The sequence below is a fragment of the Sander lucioperca genome, chromosome 19 (assembly GCF_008315115.2).
Source record: "Sander lucioperca isolate FBNREF2018 chromosome 19, SLUC_FBN_1.2, whole genome shotgun sequence".
Taxonomy (NCBI): domain Eukaryota; kingdom Metazoa; phylum Chordata; class Actinopteri; order Perciformes; family Percidae; genus Sander; species Sander lucioperca.
In genome coordinates this window covers 11,813,964-11,838,110 of record NC_050191.1, presented here as the reverse complement: position 1 = coordinate 11,838,110, position 24,147 = coordinate 11,813,964, and the positions used below count along the sequence as shown (strand labels likewise).

Sequence of the window (24,147 nt, the reverse complement as noted above, 5' to 3'; positions counted from 1 at the left end):
TCATTAGTTTTGCAGGAATTTAGTCATAAAGATGTTGATGCTGATGAGGCATTAATTAGAACCAACATTATTACAATTCATCCTGAGGGGATCATGAATTGTTGTACCAAATTTCGGGGCAATCCATTCAAAAGTTGTTGAGACATTTTACTCAAAACCCCAAATGCCAAACTCAAGGTGGCGCTAGAGGAAAAGTCAGTGGCATTTAACCTCTGGGAACATTAATATCCGCACCGAATTTCATGTTAATCCATCCAACAGTTGAGATATTTCAGTCCGGACCAAAGTGGGAGACTAACCGACAGACGGACAAACACTGTCATGTCATGAATAACTTGTTGGCACATACCATTGCCTTGGTTTGGGATGTACAGGTGCACTGCAGATCGTTAACAGGGATGAGTTTACTGGCCTCACAGGGGGTGTCATGGGAGAGCTGCGCTGGGTGAACTGGCAGGTGGACGGGATGCTTCAGAAGGTGGTTCAGACTGCCGTGAGTCCCGTTGTTTGGAGCGGGGCGAATACTGAGAAGATCTGGAGGAGGGAGCGAGAAAAACGGTACATTTGACGCTGCATATCAGCACATATCATAAGGAGCCTTTTATTTCATTAATTTGGCCATCTTAACAATAACAATAACAACAATTAAAATAACGTCTTGTTCCATGGGGCAATCATACAGTCGAGATTCAAGGATTCAGTGACACCGCTACAAGGTCGTCGGTTGGGACAAGTTAAGAGATCACACAAACTTCTGTAGTTAAGCTAAACAAAGAAAGAGGGTTAATTTAGGGTGTTACCAGCCAGGAACACGTCCATTGAATTAAGGCTTTTTTTTTTTTTTAATAAATCATAAGTAACAGTCCATAATTGAACCATATTATGGAATTACTTGGAAGAAAAAAAGTGAACAATTAATACCATCTTTGGTTTTGACACCTGGGTTAAAAACTGCAGATCATCTGATTGTGTTCGTTCTTATTTTTCTCTGAAATCTGGTTGATGTAGCTGCTCTCTATTTCCTGCTATTCTTTTTTTAGATGTGCTAAACCAACTGAAATTCAGTGCAGGAGAAGTGCACCTGTTGCCTCTTCTGAACTATGTTTAACTGTATTGCTGTATCTTCATCAACGAACCTGCCGTGAAAATGTTTTCATAACTAAAGAAAAAGACGGTTTCAGTAGGACCATGAAGATTAGGCCCAGGTTGCAAATTTCACTTCGTTACCAGATTTGGATGACATTATCTCTAAATTGTAGCAAAATACTTTGATTTCAGAGTCATTAGAAATGACCAACAATCTCATTAAAGGAATAGTTCAACATTTTAGGAAATACCCTTTCTCGCAGAGAGTTAGATGAGAAGATTGATACCACTCTCATGTTTGTATGGTAATTATGAAGCTACATCTAGCAGTTGGTTAGCTTAGATTAAAATAGCTAGCTCTTCCAAAATCTGCCTACCAGCACCTCTAAAGCTCACTTACTAACACATAGTCTAAAAACGGCACATTGTGGTTTTATTCATGTTATGTGCTGGACTATTTCTTGCTTCATCTGGCAAGCAGTACTTCTTGAAGTCTCCTCTGGTTGCCTCATGTGATGACAAGACTTCAGGACATGAGAGCGGTCCCTCACATCTTTGGCAAGAAAGTGAATGAGCTTACGTCCCAAAAAGTTTAACTAATCCGGTGCTACAGCTGCAGTACAGGAGGATACAGTTCAGTTCACTTACCACACATGAGGTTATATAGTTCAATGTTTTCAAAAGGGGGCACAACAGTGTTTTCTTTAAATGCTGGACCGTAGCCAATGAAGATCGCCTGGAATAAGTAGATACACATTAACATACTGACATTCGTGCATTTATTTGGAGACATTTCTAAATACAAATGAGAGAGTACAGTACTCTCAAAAAAATGTTTGGAAAGCTTAATTTAAACTCTCTCTGTAAATCACAAGATGTCAAACACGTGTAAATATTTGAAATGAACTTAAACTGTAAAATGACCTTACATAACCTTAAAAATGTATATTAGGGATTTCAATTGGTTGGGTGGGTTTTGGAGGTGAGTAAAATCTATTTTAAGCACACTTTGCTCTGCTGTGTGTAGGCACTTTTCTTTAGAGAAGTCAGCAACCATGTAAGCTAATTATACCTGGTTTGCCCTGGAAATTCCAGGGCAAACCACGTCCGGAAACATACACTGAGGTGTTGTAGTGACTAACATGAAGGTAGGCAGACACACAAACACATCGTCAAATTAAACAATCTCAATCCAAGGCAGATAATGTGCAGGCTGAGAGCGACTTCTCAGAAGTGTAATTACTGTGCTCAAGCAGAGTTTTAGAGCTCCACAATATTGTTGTTGTTGTTGTTGTGTGTTTCACTTTGGTTTCATTCATTGGAACAAAAACAGCAAATACAGAGATGTATTTTGCATTTAGACTCAAACATTAACTCCTAAATAGTGACAGCAGCGACCAATCAACTTTTAAGCTACAGATTCTGAAGCATCCAGAGAAGGTTTGTTATCGCTTTGTAAAAAGGTCTTGTATAAGAACTGTGTCTTGTATATAAAATACAATCTTGAATTGTGGTTGTATGTACTTCTCTTATACTATCTCTGGTCTGAGCCAAATCTAACTGAAGCACAAACACTTGTTCTTGAGTAAAATATCTTCATAGCTCTGCATGCTGCCACAACATCCTACAGAAGACCATAACTAAAACCAGCTTATAGGAGTTATCAGGCCTCCTATTTTTTTCAATGTGTCAATACATTTTCAAATTTCCTGTTTAGTTAAAAAAAAAAATCTAAACAGGATATTGTGCTAAACGTTTATCTTGGCGGACGCACAAACACATCTTTCCTTCTTCTGACCTGCATGTTGGTAAAGAGGTTATCTGAGCCGTGGAATCCCCCACTGCAGTACTTGACTTGTTGGGAATTACTGTTGAGTCAGAATAAAAAAAGATGTTATCTGAGGAGTTAAAATAAACACAAAGACAGACAGAAATGAAGGGTGGAAGTCACGAAAACAACACTGATAGTTATTGATGTGTTTCATTTTATTTTCAAGCTCAATTTCAGGGACAGGCAAGTTTAATTCTATTTAACCTAAAGAGTGAGTCCCACTCCCATCGCACTGCAACTGCATTAAAGTGGACTGATTGAATTCTTCAGCCTGAAACAATTTTCCATGATTACATGTTTGCTATCCATCAAAGGAGTTGTTGTACATCTCCTCTACCACGCCTCATTCATTATAAATGATTGCCAACACTAATTACTGTAAATGCTTCAACTTCTGTGTGGCCAAAAAACATTTTTTTTTATCACCAGACATTCACATTCTTTTCCATGACACCTACTGTACTATAATTTACATACAGTAAGACTTGCCAACTCCAGTTACTGTAACAGCTCTGGTATCCTCCACTACTTTATACTGTGAATAGGGGTGTTTAAGCATTTCATATTAATTCTGTGCAATGAAATTACAATTGTCATCACTGAAGACATGGCACATTAAAGCAGCACTCTGGCTACATAAGTGCGACATTTAAAACTCCATTGTGTAATTTTTTTAGTTGATTCTTAGCAAAAAAAACTTTGTTCTTTCACAAATATGTGCTCATTCATGTGTAATTACTTCCACCAACTAATCAAAGTATTCTTGTATGCATAGAATCTGCCATTCAGAATCATTCAGAATACGAGCGAGTCGCTCAAATGGTGGCAGCCATGTAGCGCCTCCATCTTTAAAATACATTAGCCAAAGTGGGACATACCTCCGCCTTTCACGCTTTTACACTCAGTGGTGCCGTGACGAATGCCAGGGAGGGGGAGAAGATTACTCGTGACTCCCGGCAGATTTTAAAGCCTGTTGAAAATGGAGGATCATGCCTATTCTTGAGGACATGTAACGGAGTCGCCAAGGAAGTCCAAAAGAGAATTAAAACGACAATGCGACAGGCAAAGCAACAAGACCAAAGTTAATATTGGAGTGGCTTTTCCAAGATGGAAAAAGCTCATAAGGAGCAAGGATTTTAAAAGGGACACCAACGTTGCCTGCTTTCTTCTCAAAAGGTAATTCTGCCTATTTGTGTAAATTCAAAGTTTTATAGTTGCTACTTGCTTGGCTAACTCAAAGCCCGTCTACGGAAAGCCGTTCCACTCCCTATTAAGCCCCATTGTACCTACTTTGGTTGCAGTTCCACCAGAGTTCCACTGGGGGTGATCACGGTCCAGTGCAAAATGAATGGGACCCTATGGAGCTAGACGGCTAAATTTGTCTCTTTTGCCTGATTGTCGATGAGAAATCTCAGATTTGATTGTAGTTTTTGCAAGTTCAACATGGATTATAGGTCAAAAGTTGAATGAACGAGTACTTATGCCCTTTCGATTTGTTACAGGTTGAGTCGTTGTTGCCCATAACACGCTAGCATTCTGCTAATGAATGCTGATTGGTCAGTGAAGGACAGATTACGATCGGAGATCCCGCTTGACGGCATCCGAAGCAGAACCAGAATGCCAGAGTGAATATTTCGGCGTGGTCTTTAAAACATTAGCAAACCTCTTTCTAGCACGTGTATTGACAGGGAGAGTCTAATCTGTCAGCTGTGTTGTCGATGCCTCGAGAGAAAAAAGGAAGCGACTCAAAGCTTGCCGTAAAGCAGAATCTCTGGCCGTATATGTGTATGACGTCATTGACATTTTAAAAGGCTTTTTAGAACAAAAAAGCCACTTTAAAAAAATCTAACACCCAGCAGTGTGTATTTTCTTAGCCTCCCCTTTCAAATGCAACATTCAAATTACTAGACAAAAAATTATATCCTGAGAAAAGTGGATTTTGAGGGGTATGCTCCATAGAGTCCCATTCATTCTGCACTGGCCTGTGAGCGCCCCCTATTTGGAACTCTGGTGGAACTGTAACCAGTTCAGAAGCCGGAAGTAACGAGAGAGTGGAACCTCTTCCACGAGCATGGTTGTGCATAACGCTAGAACAACGTCTAGGATACTTTTCCTTGCGTCAATGATGAAAAAGGATTGTCTACCTTGTAACATAAACGTAATCATATGTGTCGTGATTTCCCTGGCAGACAACTCACGTAATTAAGTTGTAAGATAGCTACAGCTAGAACAGCTGCATGTAAACGATGGAGATACTAAGAGCTAATTTTGATTTCATAGACATGAATGTTCATACTGCTCAGAGAAATAAATTAAAAACACAAATCTCTGTTGCTCATCTCCTATGCTGTAAACATTGCCTTACACTATTAATTTCGTACAATATACAGAATAACGATAGCACTGATACTTTACTAACATTAGCTTGCATGTATTTGGGAACCTGATAGCTGATGTTAGCAATGAAATGGTACCAAAATAACATAAAACTCTTATTACACTGGAAGGAACACTCACGGACGAAGTTGTGCTTCTTGGAATAATACGGCCACCGTAGGAGTTAAAATGCATCGGTCTACTAAGTTCTGTGTCAGGTCATCAAACTGTGTCAAGAATGTGTTTGGTAGTTTGAAAAAAACTTCACAAGGATTTTGATTGACATGTGTGTTAAATAACTGGATTTAATTAAGACACAATGTTGGGTTGAACTATGCCTTTTGTTAAGTTTATTTCCCAACACTATACCTCTTTAAATAAGTTTGTCTTCTTTCTTCCATTCTTGACACAGTTTGATGACCTGACACAGAACTTAGTAGACCGATCAGTGACTTACAGTGCAGCCTGCCATCCCTCCTTCATATAGAGGTGTCCTCTCTCTATGCGTTTGTTGTTGGCAAAGTGAAACCTTTTGGGGAGGTTTTCTTTGAGGTAGGGCCTCATTGGCTGGTCAGGGGTCCTGCACTTCAGAACAGACACAGCAGAGGAGAATCACCACACAGCAGCAGGAGAATGGAATTGTTTGACGTGAAGCCACGCAAGCAGATAATTTTTCATTCTTCTTATCAATACAAAAGTCACATTTTGGAATACTTCACATACCGACAGGTTCTTCATCAGGCCCTCATAGTCGACTGAGGAGAGAAACACAGGACAAGGTCAGCCACACTGGTTACAAAACTGACACTAAGTGATGATGCAATGGATGGTGTTATCGACAGGAACTCACAGGAAAAGAAATCCTCTGGGAGGTGTTTGGGTCTGATGCGCGCAGCCGGGCCTTGGATGACATCAAAGTCATCAGTTTTGGTCAGGTAGGTTGACACATATGCTGCCTTTTCACATGAAGCCTCCTCCATGCCTGTAAAAAAGAAGATAAAATATAAATTTGTCTTCAGTTTCTTTTATGAATGGTGAATATGTATGTTTGAATTTGTAAATACTTTACAAATGTAGCTATGATAGCATGAAATGTGTGAAGTTTGTGCAATGTTACTAAACTTTATAAAAAATTAAAAAAAAATCCATGATTATGCGTAGGATTTCTCTTGTTTTTTAACTTAAATGTTCTTCCCCTGTATAGGGGCACTAAGATTTATCTAGTCAGAAAGGCACTACTTTGTAATTTCCACGGTTTCACAACCCTTAAAATGTACAGCACGTTAATAGATTTATATTTGTGTAGTGTACATTTGTTGTCATATTTTGAGTATGACATGACCTTGTCCTTGATGATGAGCTGCAGACTAATAACTAGCACCACATGTCAAAATGAATATCTTCTCTTGGAAATGATGTCTTCAATGAGGATAGCTGGGCATCGCCCTGAGCCACTTCCGCGCAATGATTGTTAATATACCTAATTACAAGACTAAACATATGGTCTCCAGATGTCTAGAGAAACTTCTCGTCACAAAATATCCTCCTAACATACCACTGAGAACACTTTTTCCCAGTTTACTCTCAGATAACAGACTCATTTTTCATTAGATTTCTCTCTGGCACCGACCTGTAGTTCTCTCCTGTAACAGGTGCAATGACTCAACCAAGTCAAACATTTGAAGATGACACTGAGACGCTAAAGTCCCCCATCAGTGGCACACAGGCTCTAAGACGACTACTACACAGAGATTTAGGAGGGATGCAACAAGTTTGTTTTTGAGCAAATGCACAGCTTTAAATAAAAGACAAAGAAAAGACAGACAAAACCAATTCCTCTGAATTGCTTAAAAGTGTCAAATTTCCTTCTCATTGTACTGTTAAAGATTTGTTTTTATGAAATTTTACCAGAATTATTGATTATTTTGTCACCTTACTCTCTATATAATGACACTGTCAACTGTACCACAGCTGGGTGCAGGCTGTGCAGTCATCTCACCGTGGTCTGATATGATTATAATGTTGACACAGCGGTGCAGGTCTTTCTGTGTCAGGCCATCCATTAGCATTCCCAAAATCCTGTCCACATTTTCCAAGGCCTGAACGACCTGAAAGCACAACAGCATTTAAAGCTTTAATAGAGTTAACATGTTACTGCAGCAGGAGAGTCTATCATGTCAAGAACAATATGCTTTTGCAAATAAATGATTAGCAAATATAAAGGATTAAAACGGTGGTGGCAGCATAACCTTTTTTTTATTAAATGGGGATTCGTTTAACATTTGGAATGAAGGTAAGCTCACTTGCTGATGATGATGCTGTATGAAAAATAAAAATACTTAAAACAACAAAACTGGTTCCAGTTTTCCACGTCCAAGTGTTAGATAGTAAACATTATTTTTTTAACACAATCTTTAACTATCATTCAAAATGAGTCGTCATTACATTACAATTAGTTCCCTATAGATTTTTCTTTGAATGGTTATATATGATATATGGAGCTGGAACTATTAGACAAAGTGGATCAACAGAACTAACTAATTGGCACATTTAACACATTTTTCAAGCAGAAATGCCAAACATGAGCTAGTTTCAGCCTCTAAAATGTGAAGATTTGCAACTTTTCTTTGTCTCATGTGATAGTTAACTGAATATCTTTGTGCTTTGGACTGGTGGTCGAATGAAATAAGCAAATCGAAGACATCACCTTGGCCATGTGGTAATGTAACAAGCAATTGTCAAAATGTTCTGACATTTTATAGATTAACCTGTTGAAAATAATCAGCAGTAATCAATGACGAAAATAGTTGTTTGTTGCAGCCCCAGTCAAATATCACATAGCTCCACAACCAGAATTTCACTTTGACGAAATATTTTTTCAGATCTTTCAACTGCATCTCACAGTCTTCTTCTGTGGGTCGAGTATATGACAATCCTTCCCTCACATATACAATAAGACCATCACATGACTGAAGATCTGCATTTATTGTATTGCTCCTAGTCAGATGTTCTTTTAGGTAATTAACAACCAGCTTATAATTACAGGTTTAATGTTTAGTGACGGACTGACCTGGCTGCTCGCTGGCCCATAACGATGTCCAGATGAGTCAGGTTCGTCCAGGTACAAAGTGTAGAAGTCAGGTCTAAAATCACAAAGGCAACAGTTAAGTGTGATTGTAGATGGTGACTCACAACATTTTTAATGATAATGAAGAACATGTGATACCTTTCTCCCTGAGGTAAACTGAGCCATTCAAACAGCGTCGACACTCTCTGCTCAAATGTAATGCTCCTGTGCACACAAAAGGCTCCATGTGATTTATGAACTCATAACTGTAATACACCACTATAGTATGCCATTAGGTAATGTTCTTGTCATGAATTTAAATGTATGTAACGTAATGGCATCACTCTTACTTCTCATACGACTTGTAGAGGTCTGGGAAGGTGCCATTGATTCTTACATCTGAGCCAGGCCAGAAAAAGGTTCCTGCTTTCAGTTTCTGACGCATGGCAGTGAGCCAGATCTGAGGAGAGGAGAGGAGAGGAGAGGAGAGGAGAGGAGAGGAGAGAAAAAGAGAGGAGGAGAGGAGAGGAGAGAATAAGAGAGGAGGAGAGCGGAGGGGAGGAGAGGAAAGGAGAGGAGGAGAGGAGTTGAAAGAATAGGACAGGAGAGGTGGAGAGAAAAGGAGAGGAGATGAAAGGGGAGGGGAGAGGAGATGAGAGGAGACAAAAGAAAAGAAAGGAAAGAGACGGAAAGGAAACAACATGGGAGGAGAGGAAAGGAGAGGAGATGAAAGGGGAGGGGAGAGGAGATGAGAGGAGACAAAAGAAAAGAAAGGAAAGAGACGGAAAGGAAACAACATGGGAGGAGAGGAAAGGAGATTAAAGTAGAGGAGAGGAGATGAGATGAGATGAGCGGGGACAAAAGAAAAGAAAGGATCATAAGGAGAAAGATGAGTGTGTCATCTAGGTTCATGAATAATTCAGACAGACTAAGCTGTAGTAGACGAATACCTCTTTCATTCATCTCAGTGCATCACAGCAGCAGTGTTTAGTCCATTAGGATGAAAGTGTAATCACTCACAGCCCAGAAGACTGATGGAAATCTAACTGCATATTTTTATGTCAAATCGATACCTATCAGACTGATCTGCAGTTAGAAGTGTTTTGTTTATGCAGCAGGCTTGTAAACATGTTTTGCCAAATGGTTCATTATGAAAGAATTCATTCTATAGGAGTCATCGTTCATCTATTTCTCCTTCACTCCTGGAAAGTCATTTGACTACTGCATGGTGTATTTTCAGGAGGAGCAGCCTGTCACACAGTTGAGGAATGAGATTTAAGAGACCGGCCATTTGAACAGGAACCACAAAGCGTCAAAACAAGCACAACTCGCAGCCCTAACAAGCTGTCATTTAGCACAAGCAGAATCTATAATTATATCAAGCTATGAAAAAATGCTGTTTGCAGACAGCAAATTAAAGCACGATCTGAGCACAATGCTTCTGCAAGACAAGTGCCTCCTCTTGATTCATGTCAGGTTTCCCCACAAAATCAGGATGTGTTAACTTTTACATGTTACAGAACAATAATGTCTGGCTCTTTCGATGTGTAAAGAAAATATTTTTGATATGTCAGAACTGCCCTGCCGTGGCCTTGCTCAGCGAAAACAAAATTTTCCTAATTTGGTGATTTTTAGGTCACAGATTTGGCTTTTTCTAGAATAATATTTACTGTACAGTGAATTTACATCTTTGTGCACAATATCGTGGTCTCACAGATTCACTTACCGGCTCTCCTTGGTACCATTTTGCGTTGAATTTCTCTTCAGTTTTCAAGCTGAAGGAAGTGTTTTGGCTCACATCGTACATCTTGTTGTCCACAATCCCATGAGACTCTGGATAAAGACCCTGCAGATAAAAACACACAGTCAAGGTGAACTGTTTTTATTCTGTGGCTACAGGGATTTAAAGTGATTACCTCCTCTCTCCAGTCTTTCCCACCTAAATATTACTGGTGGCCATAGCAGTTTATTGTGATTGCAGGGTCTGTTTTCAACCAAGAGAGGTGAAAGACACTCTGTAAGTCCCTCGGTTCTGCTGCTGCTCCTCTCCACAAGCACATGTAAGCCATTAAAGCCTCCCCAGTAACCTCTATTCTACTGTGAAGAGAGAGACACTGACTCTACAATCGCAGAGAAAAGCTCAAAATTTCACTGTTGAAGTGCGGTACACTGACAGCAGTGGTGGAAAATAAGGAAGTACATTTACTCAAGAAGAATTTTAAAGATATTTTCCAGCGGGGAATATTGTACTTTTTACCCTACTATATTGATTTGACAGCTTTACTTTTCAGGTAACATTTTTCACATAAAAAAACAAATAAGCTGATGAAATTCAATACATTGTTAAAGTCTAACTAGTAGTTTCCAACCTTTTTTTGGCTTGTAAAAAAGCAGTGTCTACTCGGGGTTACGTTTCAGATATCTACTGTAGGCTATGTTAGTAGAACCACCAAAGAGACATTTCTCCTCTAAACTTCTCAGATGGTTTTGTTTAAATAACAATTCGTCAATGTTCGAGACCCAAGGATAGAAAACTCCAAAGCAAAGATGGTAGAATATTACAAACAATGATTACAAATTTATTTCACAGAACTTTTTTCTTCTTCTTTCATGCCCAATTAATTATCTCAAGAGAAAAGTACTGGTACCCAAAAGTGAGTCAAGCAGAGCTGTACCATACAGTGGAAACACGGCATAAATGACTTGGCTAAGTATTGGATTGTTGCATCAATCTAAACTACAAAATATCAACCGAATATTATAATATACAGTATATCAGTCACAGGGGCCATTTTTCTGTAGAGCAAGTACTCTTTGATACTTTACAATAAGAACATCTTGCTGAAAACACCCCTGTTTTAAATGCAGGACTTCTTCTTTCACCACTGACAAAACAAGTAAGAAAACAATCTGTCCAATGAATCAACCCTCTGACTCTGTGACCTGACCAAAAAAGACTTACAGTCACAATGCTGTAGTGGTTGGGAAAGGTCTTTGTGGGATAAACAGGCCTCATATACGGCGTTGTTGTTCCATGGTTACCTGCAACACAGTAACGTTCAGTCACTGAGGATACTTAGTAAACCATGAAGAGCTGTTGAGTCAACGATGTTGGTGACTTACGTAACTTGTTGATGACAGGAAGGTGGCTGCCGTGATCTTTCAGGTACTTAGCCCTGAAACCGTCCAAGGACACCAGGATGAGAGGAGGCCTGGAGAAACTGGGTGGGAAGACAGCGAGAAAGAGTGATGCTTTAAGTGGACACTGAGGTGGGTTTGTGAATGGGAAATGGAATAATTACTCAGCAGGAGACAGGGATATCTTTGGCACCAGTAGTGTAGCAGTAGTGTTGTACAGTGGGTCTGTGTAGAAAGAGTACAAAGCAGCTCTTTGACTGAGCGGGCAAGAAGAAAAAAAGAGAAATCACAGACCACACGGACACACAGAGGAGGTGAACAGGAAGAGAAATGTCATTTTACTGATGATAAATCAAGGACTAAGAGACTTCTCTTGGTCTCTGTAGATTCTTTTGTTCTCTGAAGTGAGGCATGGTCCCTCTTCCCACTTCACTGGGAGCACTGCATTAATTTCATTGTCTGCAAGAGTTTCATGTTATTGCTTCTTTAACTGTGATTAGTTATACAGCTATCAAAATATTAATTTTATAAATTAATATAGTAACTAAATAAAGTAGCCTAAATAATTTTGGTCAAAATAAAAAGGGGTTTACTTTTTTTTTTTTTTTTTTTAAATCAATTTGAAAATGCAGTGTTTAAAGGATCAATAAATAAATGGATTTAACTGAATAAACAATCCAAGTTCTAATCAGGAAATCGGACGAGCCATTCGATTTTCCATTTGCTTTTCCTTTTTCATTTACCATTTACCATTACGATAATTTGGAAAATAATTAATGTAAAAAAAATGTTTGCAATCAGCACGTTCCAGAGGAGCTTCCTCTCTGCGTGTAAAGGCCAAACCACACATTAAAATAAAAGTGTGATTTGTCAACAGAAACAATATAAACAAACCCAAAAGAATGGAGCGACTTTGATATGAAAAATACAGACAACATTCATTTGTATTTTAAAGCAACACTATGTAACTTTTCCCACTTTGGTCCCCCTACAGGTTGTCTCATTGGAACTACAGCTCGCGCGGCTGTAGTTCCAATGAGACAACGTGTAGGGGGACCGAAGAGGGAAAAGTTACATAGTGTTGCTTTAAAACCAAAAAAAGCCACAGGTTTTCTTTTCCATAGTCTAATGCGTCTGTCTGGGGTTACTCCCTTACCGAAGCAGAAACACACACTCTTGTGACCATACACTCATGCACTCACTCACTCACACACACACACACACACACACACACACACACACACACACACACACACACACACATCACTCACCAACACACGCCTGATTACTCAGAGTCATTAGCTTAGTTTCCATAGAGACAAGTTCCTTTTTCCCATAAAGCCAATACCGTCATAAAAAAAGAATCAAGAAGCATGTGTTTTGGTTATTTACACACATCTAAAAAAAAGTCTCACTAAGAAATGCCTACTAGGAACAATGGGCTCGACTCAGGAAGAGTGTGGGAGTTACAGCTGAAAAGCTTCATTCTCAGCACTAAAACATGTTGAAAGATATTGTGCAGAGGAAGTGAGGAGCTATTGCAATCCAAACTAGGCCAGCAGAGATTTGAGGAATTGTTTTCTATTAAAACCACATCAGTTCTCACATTTCAACAGCAGAACAAGAGTATTGTATTACCCAGATGGACATTGTGACAGTTGAATTTCCTTGTATGCCTCCTGCAGCCAGAACTCACCGTCTGCTGGAAAAGAGGAGTGTTGTCTGTTAAAAAAAACCAACTGTTTTTCCAGTTGCATACAGTATATTTTTCTGTAAATGTGACTGTACAGCAAAACACAGTACTTAATGCCATGAAACACCAGATAACTTAAAAAAGACTAATGAACCAGACTGTTTGAAAGATAGTGTTTTAGAACATCAAATATTCATTACTAAATACGCAACAATCAATTGCAAAGGAATACATTGTGTTAATCTACAATGTTGTTTACCTGTGGACGTTTATCAGGCTTGCTATACTAACACAATGTGGCAGCAAACTGGGACTGCGGTTCTGCTTTTGGCGCGGCAGCTGCCACAGTCAGGGGGTCAACATGTGTACTGAACCTCAGAATCTTGCCTATGTCGTCACAGTTAGAAAGGGCCGATTCGGCATAATTACCTAACAGATTTAGTCTCATTTTATCCTATTATTCGCTTTCCTGTTTACTGATGAAGTTCCTGCTGTTCTGTATGTTATTTTGACTGCCCAGAAACTATTTTACTTCATCATGAGACTTTAAGTGTATCCTGAACTGATTAAGTCTGTCTGTCTTTTTCTAGCTTACACTGTAAACCCAGATTTAGTTGTAATAGTAGCTTTTTAGTGGTCACTACTTATTCTTTCATGTTTTGTTAAAAAAAAAACATATTCATTACTAAACCACATTAGTTGTTTGTAATAATCAGCTTAAGTATGAAGTGCACATATCATATTAAGCAGAGATAACTAAGGATGTTTTACAGTCTATGCCAAGGACTTTAGGTTACTGTATGGGAGGGGTGAGGCCGTTTGAGCTGTTCTGCGCTGAAGCGGTGCAAAGGCTCATGGGAAAAAATATATGTTCTGAACGGTTTCTGTCCTAGTTAAAGTGTGTTTTTTATAATGTTCTGTTAATGTTTGTTGTGCATTTATGTTATCTGGGTTTTAGTTTTGTATGGTTGATTTAGTGTTCATGTTTATCTACATTTCATGTCGCACCATGACCGAGACCCGGGCGGGGACTGATGGGATCTGGGCAGTGAAAAGGTGTTTGATGTACAGTATGTAGGTTAGAAATCAGTATTATGCTTTCCTAAGTTAAACTTTTCGTGCAGTACAGCACAATGAAATAGTTAGATATTTTATGGTGATTGATTTCCATTCTGTGTTATTGGGAATTAATGTATTGAATGCTTTATTCTTAAAGGTATACTGTCATAAAGGAAAATAAACTATAATTATATAAACAAATTATTTCTTTAGTAGTGATAAGTAGTCAAAAGTTTTATATTTGTAATGTTTCTCTGCATGTTAAACTTAAAGCTATATTGCAAAGTTCCTGTCGCCCCTTTGAGGAATTCTAAGTAAAGACAACAACACTGTCGGTGCGTCCACATGATACAAGCCCTCCGTGATCGCGCACCACCCTCACCCCTCCTCCTCCACGCAGTTGCTAGTAACCAAGTAGAACATGGAAGATTAAAAAAACATGATGGACTCTTCAGAAGCGGTAATTATCTTCACTGGAGTTTCTGCGCGCGAAAGTTGCCGGACGCCACAATCTTCTGAACATAGCCATACTGAGAAATACAGAGAGAGTTGTGTGGAGCTGATAGTCTTAATTAGCTTTGTAGCAACTCATTTGGCAATGGCTTGAATGTAACGGATGTTCATTAATATCAAAAAGTTACTCACTAAAGCTTTAACATGGTACTTTTTAGACAACATGACTCAAGAAAAAAATAATTTATGTTTACTAATGATTTTTAGGAATGACTACTAATGTAAACTTGATTTGTCTATTGCATTAACTAACTGCTCTGTGTTAATACAACTTAACCTGTTAAGTTTCACTTTGTGTAAAAACTTAAACGGTTTAAGGCAACGGGTTTCCAAATTTCTAGTAAAGTCAACTAATTTGGGATAACAGTGTAGTGTTGAGAGGAATTTGATTGAGCTTATGCAAATCCACTCAGACAGATTTGTCAAGTCAAGTCAAGTTTATTTATATAGCACATTTAAAACAACCAAAGTTGACCAAAGTACTGTACAAATTGAAGTGCACAACACAACCACTAGAATCAAACAAAAGGAGTTGTGAGTTGATTGTCTTCTCAGCTTTTGTTTATTATGTTGTTTCCTGTAAACTTGTATAAAACCCTGGCCAGAGACTCATTCTGGTCAGAGAGAATCCTACAGCTTCTTGTGAACTTCACAGCACAGTGAATAAAACTCATCTGAACCAGCCACAGAATTGAACACCATATGCCATTATAAGTGATCATGTGTGCAGCGCAAAAAGAAATTGTGTGTAGTTTCTCTTTGAAAAAAACAACAACCTTATTTATTATTTATTAAGAGTTCAATACTCAAAACCTCATTTAATCTACTTCATCAGGACTGTGTGGGTGTGGTTTGACCCAATTTGTCAAACTGTGACAAATACATATCCTCAACTTTTTTTTCCAACTGAGCCCACTTCAAAACAGCAAACACAAAAACAGAGAAACAAAAATCTCTCATGTCAAACCAGCACTGTTTTTTTTCTTTGGCAGAAGATCTTGTCTACATGTAGGATCACATTATTCGTGGTAAGAAGCTGATGGAGAAAATGTGTTTTTGGGGCCTTTAATGTCAAAATAAATGGAATTATTGAGTCATTTCAGTGCCATTTAGTACAAGAGGAAGCAAAAGAAAGTGTAGAAATGCAGATGTCATCTACACATTTATGAGATGACTAAAGACAGAAAAGACTGAATGTTCCCTGTGTTTGGCTAGTGAAATCTTTCTTTGGAGCTAGTAGAGGGCACAATTCTATGAACCACATGAATATGTTGTGTAAAGGCACTAATGAATAACAGCACAGGCTCCGTACTCAACAAAGACTAATTACTAAACCATCACATTTTTAAATGAGATTTGTGTGCTGGACAGCATGTGTTTTCATATAATAGAAACCATCAGGGAGGAAAATAAACAGCTGTCTAAAAGAGCTGTGATCATTTAACTCGTGACCACATAATCTTTATATTTTAAGGCCACACATGCACGTGAAACAAGAGACATCACAACCTTTATTTTACTTAATCTGAGAGAACTACAGGGCAGTAAACACAAAATTGATGTGTTATGTAGAATACTTTAGCAAACAATTGTCTATTTACACATCTAGCAGACATAGTGCAACATTAGCACTTATTTGGAGTCATGTTTCTGACCATCTGACACATTTACTGTAAATAAAATATTTACTCTTCTTTTAGCTCTTTACCAACTCCTAAAGGAAATACTTGCTTCCTTAGCTGCTAAATGATCCACTACGTTCACCAGCTAGTTGCTAACTGTGTCAGCCTGCAGAGTAGAGTGATGAATCTCTCAATCACTCTCTCAAACGTTATTTGGGCTAGTTAACCCCTCTCATCATATAAAACCATACTGGACCGAGTGCGTCTCATGTTGGTGTGGCAATAAAGTGTGATTTGAAAGTAAGTCAAGTATGTGTCAAGCACTTGTAACCCAAACCTGATACAAATAAATCATCTATTGTTTTTGGAAACAAACCTATGTTTTGCTCAAGGACATTCCCACAGACAGGGTGGCTCTAAGCAAGAAGCTTTGAGGAACTGTACTCCCAGTACAATCTGTCAAGTCTGCTGCTGACTGGACACATGACGGAGGGAGTCTTAGCATGTCGGTGAGAAAGCCCATCCTCACTGACTCTCCTGGCCAGGAGTGTGGTTTGGACTGAACACGGGGATGCTCTGTCTCAGGAGACAAGTTGCTGTGGTCTGTAATCTACGGCAAAACCCAGCTCTAAGCATTTCATACTACACACTGTGTGTACTGTCAGCCTCTAGGAAGAAGTAGAGTCCCTGGTTATTTTTATTACTTTTAATCTGCTTCCAAGGCCTTACCAAGAAAGCAGCATTACGGAAGATATAGAGGTTCCAACAAAGCTGCATATAATATATGTGAAAAACGCCCCAAAAAGAGTCGGAATGAGTGCAAAGTCAAGATTTATTCTTCCCACATGGCTTTCATGTTAGCTGGGTGGGAAATATAAGTTAAAGGGAAATGCCACAGCAGAGAGAGCACCCCGCCCAGGGCTGGGGACAGTTGCCCACAGTCACCACGCTGCCTCCGAAATGGAAGAAGGGTGTTTTGGCACGGTGGTTTGCAACAAAGAGCATACTGACACCACTGCCCACGTCTATAATAGAGGGAATCTATAGCTGCAGAAAAAATGCCAACCTCGGGTGAATATTCCTGTCTCGTTTAAATGTGTTTTTATGACGTGTTTTGCAAAGTGGGCAAAAGAAATTCTTGGATCGCAACACCCTGACAGAAACATATCCTGTCAAATCATATGCAGTCTCAGGAGGTAACTTTCACCTCACCGACTGGTTGGTAACTTGACCCTCCTTCACTGCTGCTGTAAATACTTCCAGTTTAGAGTTTCTGAGGGATCTACAGTTAGCAGGCTCTACTATAGGTGCACTCCCAGACAGCAGGTTTGTAGCCTCACAGTGGCAGGATGCGGTGGCCACTTGTAGTATGTATTTTCATCTGCCTTTACTGAGTAAGTGCTCCAAAAATGTAACCTGAGATGGTTATTTCTGTCTGTCTGCCTCTCTTGTTGCAGCCAAAGTATTTTCATTTACTCTCTGTGTTGTGGAGTGAAGACCATGACTCACATAAAGCTCAGTCAGAACATATAGTATGTTATTAACATTTAATATGTCCTACTTTGCCAACTTTATTGTAATTAAAATGTGAAAAAAAACTAAAACACAACTTGTGGAAACGCACATTTAAAATCATCAGTGCCTACCTTTCCCATCACTGCTCTTTCTCAGAGACAACGCCACAGCCAAGATGACCACCAATAAGCACAGCAGCAGAACCTAAAATCCAGAGAACAAACGTCAGGATGTTTGTTGAAGTTAGTGAAGATAACAGTTCATAAATCACATGCAGCTGAGCTGTCAACAAACATTTCATTGAACTCTTGGCTCTTTGCTGAGTAGAAGGCAAAAAAAAAGAAGAGATAAAACTGCACAACGTCAAACACTGTTGAATAACAATAAACTATGTTCTTTCTGTACTTTTTTTTACCATGATATATGATTCATGATATTTTTAATAATACTGTGGTGAAAACAGCCTTGGCAAAAAGCTTATTTTACTGGCACTCTAGACACAATCTACTGTCAGCTACATGCCTTGTGACCATAATAAAACTGACTTCTGGCTCCTTGGGAGAAGCCATAAATCAGGACATTTTGAGGAATCATAAACAAAAGTGTTGGCTCTAGACAATGTTGGTTGTTCGGTCCACCACTTTGGTCCAGACTGAAATATCTCAACAACTATTGGATGGATTGGCATGAAATTTTGTACAAACATTCATGATCTCCAGAGGAGGAAGCCCACTGACTTAATTATTTCACTGACTTTTCCTCCAGCACCACCATGGGGTTACATTTGTGGTTTTAGTGAAATGTCTTCACAACTACTGGATGGATTGACATTCATGTTTCCCTCAGGATGAATTCTACTGTGATCCCCTGACTTTTCATCTAGCACCATCATCAGGTCAAAATGTAAGTTAGTGTAATACTTTGGTTTATGACCAAATACCTATCAAACTGTAATTCCCATCATCATCAGCTTTACTCTGTGCTTTGTGGAAATTAGCAAATGCTAACATGCCAAACTAAGATGGTGAACATGGTCAACATTACCCTCTAAACATCAGCATGTCAGCATGCATGTTTGCATGCTGATGTTAGCATTCAGCTCCAAGTAACCCTGTGGCTCACAGCCTCACAAAGCTGCTATCGTGGTTGCAGACCTTTAGTCGTATTTACTTTATTTGTCCATTTTTTTATTCATTCTTTACTTTTTTGTGATACTTCAATCTTTATACAAGATAAGATAAGAGTCTTGCAGTGCTAAGTGGAGATGGGCTTGTTATTTATTTATTTTACCCTGCCCAGTGTAACCTAATCATTTCCACCATTCCCCATACACCATCTCCAACTGTCAAAATGTTGGTCTTGGCCATCTGTAATTAAAAAGTCAAAGGAGGACGTAGGCCTTGGTGCTTCTTTATCTTGGCTCATATCTGCCCAGAGATGGCTGCTTACTTTGGGTGTGGGGTTTGTAATTACTGTAGAGGGGCGTTTCAAAGAAGTCTGAATCAGTTAATTTAGAGAGGTGGGTGTTCAGCAGCCTTATCATTGCTCTATGAGAGTCCATGGTATATGATTTGTGTCTTGTATCCCTTTAACCATCTTGTGACCCCTCAGGTTTTTCTTGGGACTGACCAATTGGCTGGGAGCTTCTGCTAAAAATGCAATGCTTGCTCATCACATGACAATGACATCATCCTCTGCCCATCTCTTTACAAAAATATGAACTTAGTCAGGAAAGAATCTTGCGTCTTTTCTTTGACGTAACATTTGTCTGCTGCAAGAATTCCACTTCCTCAAAGGAGTCATACAATTTTGATCTTATGTTACTGTATCCTCACAAGTCACAGGAATCATTAAAGTTTATATCTAGGGGTAAAGCTTATTTATCATGTCCCCAGTGTTGACATTTGTTTTTACTTAACATGTGGAATATGAATCCTCCCTTATTTGCAAACAAGCGTATCTCTGTTTTATTTTCAAAATACACATAAATCCAACAGAAGCTCACTAGTAGGAGGATGTTTAAACCATGTTAATATGTAACAGGGAACAGGTTAAAGTAATGATCTCAAGATTTTCATTTAATTTAATTTAATGTCTGTTCAATCACAAGCAGAGCACAGTTTGTGACACGTTAAACATCTCCAGAAAAAAGAAAAAAAGAAAGGCGATGAAACTTCAAAAACACACTTGCAATTACCGCTTATCGCCAAAGAGAATGAAACAGAGATCTTCAAGACTGTAACTTTAAGTTGTGGCCAATTTTGTTTTACTTGTTTTGAGACGAATACAACCCTACGATTCAACACTAGATTATACATTTTCATGCTGTACTCCACCATGCCCTTTAATTTATTCATTGTAAAAGCTGTAGTCATGCAGAGTCTCAAAAGCAGGATTGTGGGAATCATGAGTAATCCAAATAGTGTGATCCACATAGCCAAGAATTCCTAGACGGGTATGATGCTATGTGTGCGTGGTGTCTGGCTATGTGCACTTATTTTCTCCAACTATAGGTAAAGAGAGAGGGAGAAAGAGAGAGACCTGGATTGCATGGGCTCCTTGGGAAAGACGTGGTCTTTGTGGGTTGTGAAAGTAAACAGTCTGTCTGGTGGAAACCTACTTGTTGTCTGACACTGAAACTACCTTCAGTTTTGTCTCCATTGTCCAGTAAAGACCTGATTAGACTGTTGGGAATCCAAATCAAACTGTGACAGCACAACAAAGTCCGCATGAAGACACAAGCATGAAACTAATGAGTAATCCTCATTTTAGAGTAAAAAAAAATTGCAATCATTCTTTTGCGAGACCTTATATAACACCACAGTGTAACAAGTACCAATATCACAATTACTAACAGCTGTACAGTGGCTGATGCTTGACAGGACAAAGTATATTAATGTCTAGACATTGCCACCGCAGATGGAAAAACTAGCGCCTGTGGTTTTATCTGGAGTTTGTTTGTAAATAGTTTATAAGGTGTGTTTAATGTCAGATGATATCTGACTGTACAGTTTATATTTCAGTGATGAGGAAGATTAGTGTGTATACAGCTACATACTTCACTTAAAATGTGCCATTTGGCCAAAAAATATCAATGCATTTCATTCTTTTACTGTAAAAAAAGAAAACTCATATTTTTCTGATTAAAAACCCTGACCACAGCTATATAAAGGCAGTGTCTAATACATATAATGACATTTCTCTTGGCTATTCTTTCAATTATGGTTTTGATCTTTATGTCAATTGTATCCCAGATTTAGTTTCTCTGTAGAGTATGTGTGGTTTGTCTTAATGCCTCAAGAAGATGTGGACAATAAAGGCTGCTGTGTCTCTGAAACTATTTATCTGTGACAAGAATACAATTCAGAAACTCATTCAACTGTCCAAGAAGATTCTTATCTAGGTCATGTATAGATAGAGGTAATTAGTAAAAATACTGACTTGTTTGCCTTTAAAATTCTAAGAACAAGATAAACAGGATGTTGTGTACAGTACACATGCTGTATGGTGGATACGTTTACCCCAAAACCTTAAAGTGTCAGTGAATTTGTTGCTATTCTTGTTCTTAGATTAGAACACATTTAATATTTTGGGGTTTTAAATTGTTGCTTGCACAAATCAAGCTATTTGAGGATAACACCTTGTGCTCTAGGTTGTATATATATATATATTGTGATTCACATTTTTCATTGTTTCAACATCTTTTAGACATTTTATAAACCAAACGATTACACAATGAATTAATCAATCAAGAAAATAATCAACAGATTAGTTGGTAATGTAAATTATTTTTAGTTGCAGCTCTAAAACTAAAGTTCTGCTTACATTCTTCAATAAAAACAAAACACTTCTCGTTTACCCCCCCCCCCCCCACACACACACACACACACACACACACAACCCCTCAAACACCCACAATAAATAGTGAACTATTGCATAGCTCTCTCTGACTTTCTGACTGCACCAAAGGTCCAGTCCTGCTTTACACTATCATCTTCACCTGCAGAGACACTTCTGGCCTCTGTCTTTTTGCACTTGAGTGATAACATTTGGTTTGCACATTCATACTGGCAGCACTGTTTGACAGCTGTGCCTTAATTCCACTTGGAGTAAACAGTGTAGAAATGTAGAGGCTGTGTGTCTTTTTGATTCCTGATGATTAATGACTAATGATCAGATACTGTCACTAGGGCTGCAAATAATTATGGATTAATTTGGTATTACTTGACTAATCATTTAGTCTATGAAATGACAAAAAATGTGAAAAAGCATCCAGTGAAATCTGCTTTGCTCCACCCACGCAGTTTACAATCATATTTGACAAAGAAAAGCAGCAAATCCCCAAAAACTTTGATTGTCAAAGTAGCTGCAGATTTTTTGATCGACCAATCGATCCAGCTCAAGTATATAGATACGGTCCCACGGGCTTTATACTGTAGTGTTACTATGTTACTAGGCTTTTGAAAGACACATATAACATTTATTTCACTATATAAAGTATATCGAGCATCACGCAGGCACACTATAACGTTGTTTTTGATAAGATGATTAAAGGTGCAGCTAGACCCAACTTCTGATTAAAAAAACACTTTTTTCTAAACAAATCAGCTGAGATATTTTACTGTAAGAGTATTAAAGTAAATAGCCTACTTATTTATTACTTAATTATAGTTTGTAGTGTAAGAGTGGTCAGAGGTATAGGTAGGCTATAGGTAGCCTATATATAGCTCTATTAAACGTACCCCAGTAATGATTTTACAGTGGTTCTTCTTTTCCCGTTCAGGGTTTGTCCTTTGACTCTCCAGCTCTGGTGTCCTCAACAAAGACGCAGCCTGTTCAGCCGAGAGGTCCTCTCCTTTGGTTACTTCCATGCTTCTGAGCGCTGCTAAACTCCTGCCAGTGTTTTCCAAGAGGGACTCAGTGAGTGGCAGGCAGGCAGAGCCTCACCCTGGTTGAGGAGTATATGCCGCTGTGTAGGATATGACCCCTCTCTGCTCAAGTGGAGCACCGCCTTCTTTCTTGTCTCCAAGTTTACAAAGCAGCATCAGCAGCATGGGAATGATCTAAGAGAGGGTTGGAGGCTGCGGGTTTGATTAAAGGCAGCAGAGCCGACCTCAACGGTCTGCTATTTTGGCTCAGTGTCATTATCCAGGAAAGTCTGTTCACCAGTATAATGCTTGGCCACTTTAGAAAAGAGTTGGAGCTGTAGGCTAACAGGCCTAATGCTTAATAATAAAAAGTAGACAAACTAATTCAGGATATTTATGTTTTTACGTGCCTTTCAAAAGCGTTAATCACATCTTGTTTCTCAGTTGAGGAACTTCAACAAAAACGTACTGCAGGCCTACTTTACAGTACGTTTTGTACGTTTTTGTTGACTGAGTGCTGCCGCCATCTTGTGGTCAGACTGGAGTAGTGCGCTGTGTGTCCCTAATACTTTTCATAGATACAGACAATTGAGACCCTTTTACAAAAAAAAAAAAGAATAAATAGCCTACAATTTAAGGTTGAAGGTTTTTTGAGTAGGCTATACAACGTTACAGAATGTTTTGACTTTTGGCCTAAGGCACAAATAATTTACGCAGGCTATATCCCTTGAATCGTTGCATATGCCTTGAGTTCTGAAAGGTATGGTTAAACACTTAGTTTGACCATCTGACAGTGTAATACCAGTAATGAAATGGGACTTTTAATAAAGTAATCCTACTGGAATTTCTGTGGGTCCCCTATAATACTTTTCGCCCCAGTAACAACAGTGTTGAAAACAATTGTTGTGAAATTGGCTTAAGTTGAAATTTCAGTGCAAACCCTCTCTGTGAGTCACTTTTATACAAAGACAATACTGTATGTCACAAAATCAGCTAATCCTCAATTCCTGTCTATTTGTCTGTTACACAATGAAACTTTGCATCAATTTTTATTTCATTCTGCAGTCTGTTGTTGCTTTCTTGATGACAGATGTTTGTGTACGTGATCCATAAATAACAAAACATTCATTATGTAGAAGCAACAGTACATTTTGAGCCATTAATAATCAGTACAGTCTGTAATAATCCAGTTAGCTACAGTATAAAGCATCCACAAGATGGTGATGTTGCAACACCGGTAAAGTAACACTGCCGTTCCTTAGTTGTAGTAGAGATATTTTCATAAAGCTACAAGAAGTGGTATTACAGTAATACAACATAATATTGCTCCGGATCCCTGACAGTTTTAACAATGGCATATTTCAGCCTCTGTGAGGTCC

At 38.7% G+C, this 24,147-nt stretch overlaps 1 protein-coding gene across 2 annotated transcripts in view; it reads right to left on the bottom strand.

Moving 5' to 3' along the window:
• Positions 1-23,007, bottom strand: part of enpp1 (ectonucleotide pyrophosphatase/phosphodiesterase 1) — a 34,514-nt gene extending 11,507 nt beyond the window's left edge. Inside the window, exons 1-16 of one of the 2 annotated variants that reach the window (XM_031322501.2) lie at positions 22,643-23,007; positions 18,032-18,104; positions 13,137-13,197; positions 11,484-11,581; positions 11,323-11,402; positions 10,087-10,206; positions 8,711-8,820; positions 8,520-8,585; positions 8,364-8,436; positions 7,293-7,401; positions 6,144-6,275; positions 6,017-6,048; positions 5,751-5,878; positions 2,885-2,954; positions 1,735-1,822; positions 350-534 (exon numbers count right to left, since the gene is read on the bottom strand). In XM_031322501.2, coding sequence (XP_031178361.1) covers positions 350-534; positions 1,735-1,822; positions 2,885-2,954; positions 5,751-5,878; positions 6,017-6,048; positions 6,144-6,275; positions 7,293-7,401; positions 8,364-8,436; positions 8,520-8,585; positions 8,711-8,820; positions 10,087-10,206; positions 11,323-11,402; positions 11,484-11,581; positions 13,137-13,197; positions 18,032-18,104; positions 22,643-22,771 — 1,554 coding nt within the window. In that variant the 5' untranslated portion in view covers positions 22,772-23,007. Of the gene's footprint in view, positions 1-349; positions 535-1,734; positions 1,823-2,884; positions 2,955-5,750; positions 5,879-6,016; positions 6,049-6,143; positions 6,276-7,292; positions 7,402-8,363; positions 8,437-8,519; positions 8,586-8,710; positions 8,821-10,086; positions 10,207-11,322; positions 11,403-11,483; positions 11,582-13,136; positions 13,201-18,031; positions 18,105-22,642 lie in introns of both variants that reach the window. The other variant, XM_031322500.2, reaches the window with a different exon arrangement.
• Positions 23,008-24,147: the final 1,140 nt, after the last annotated feature.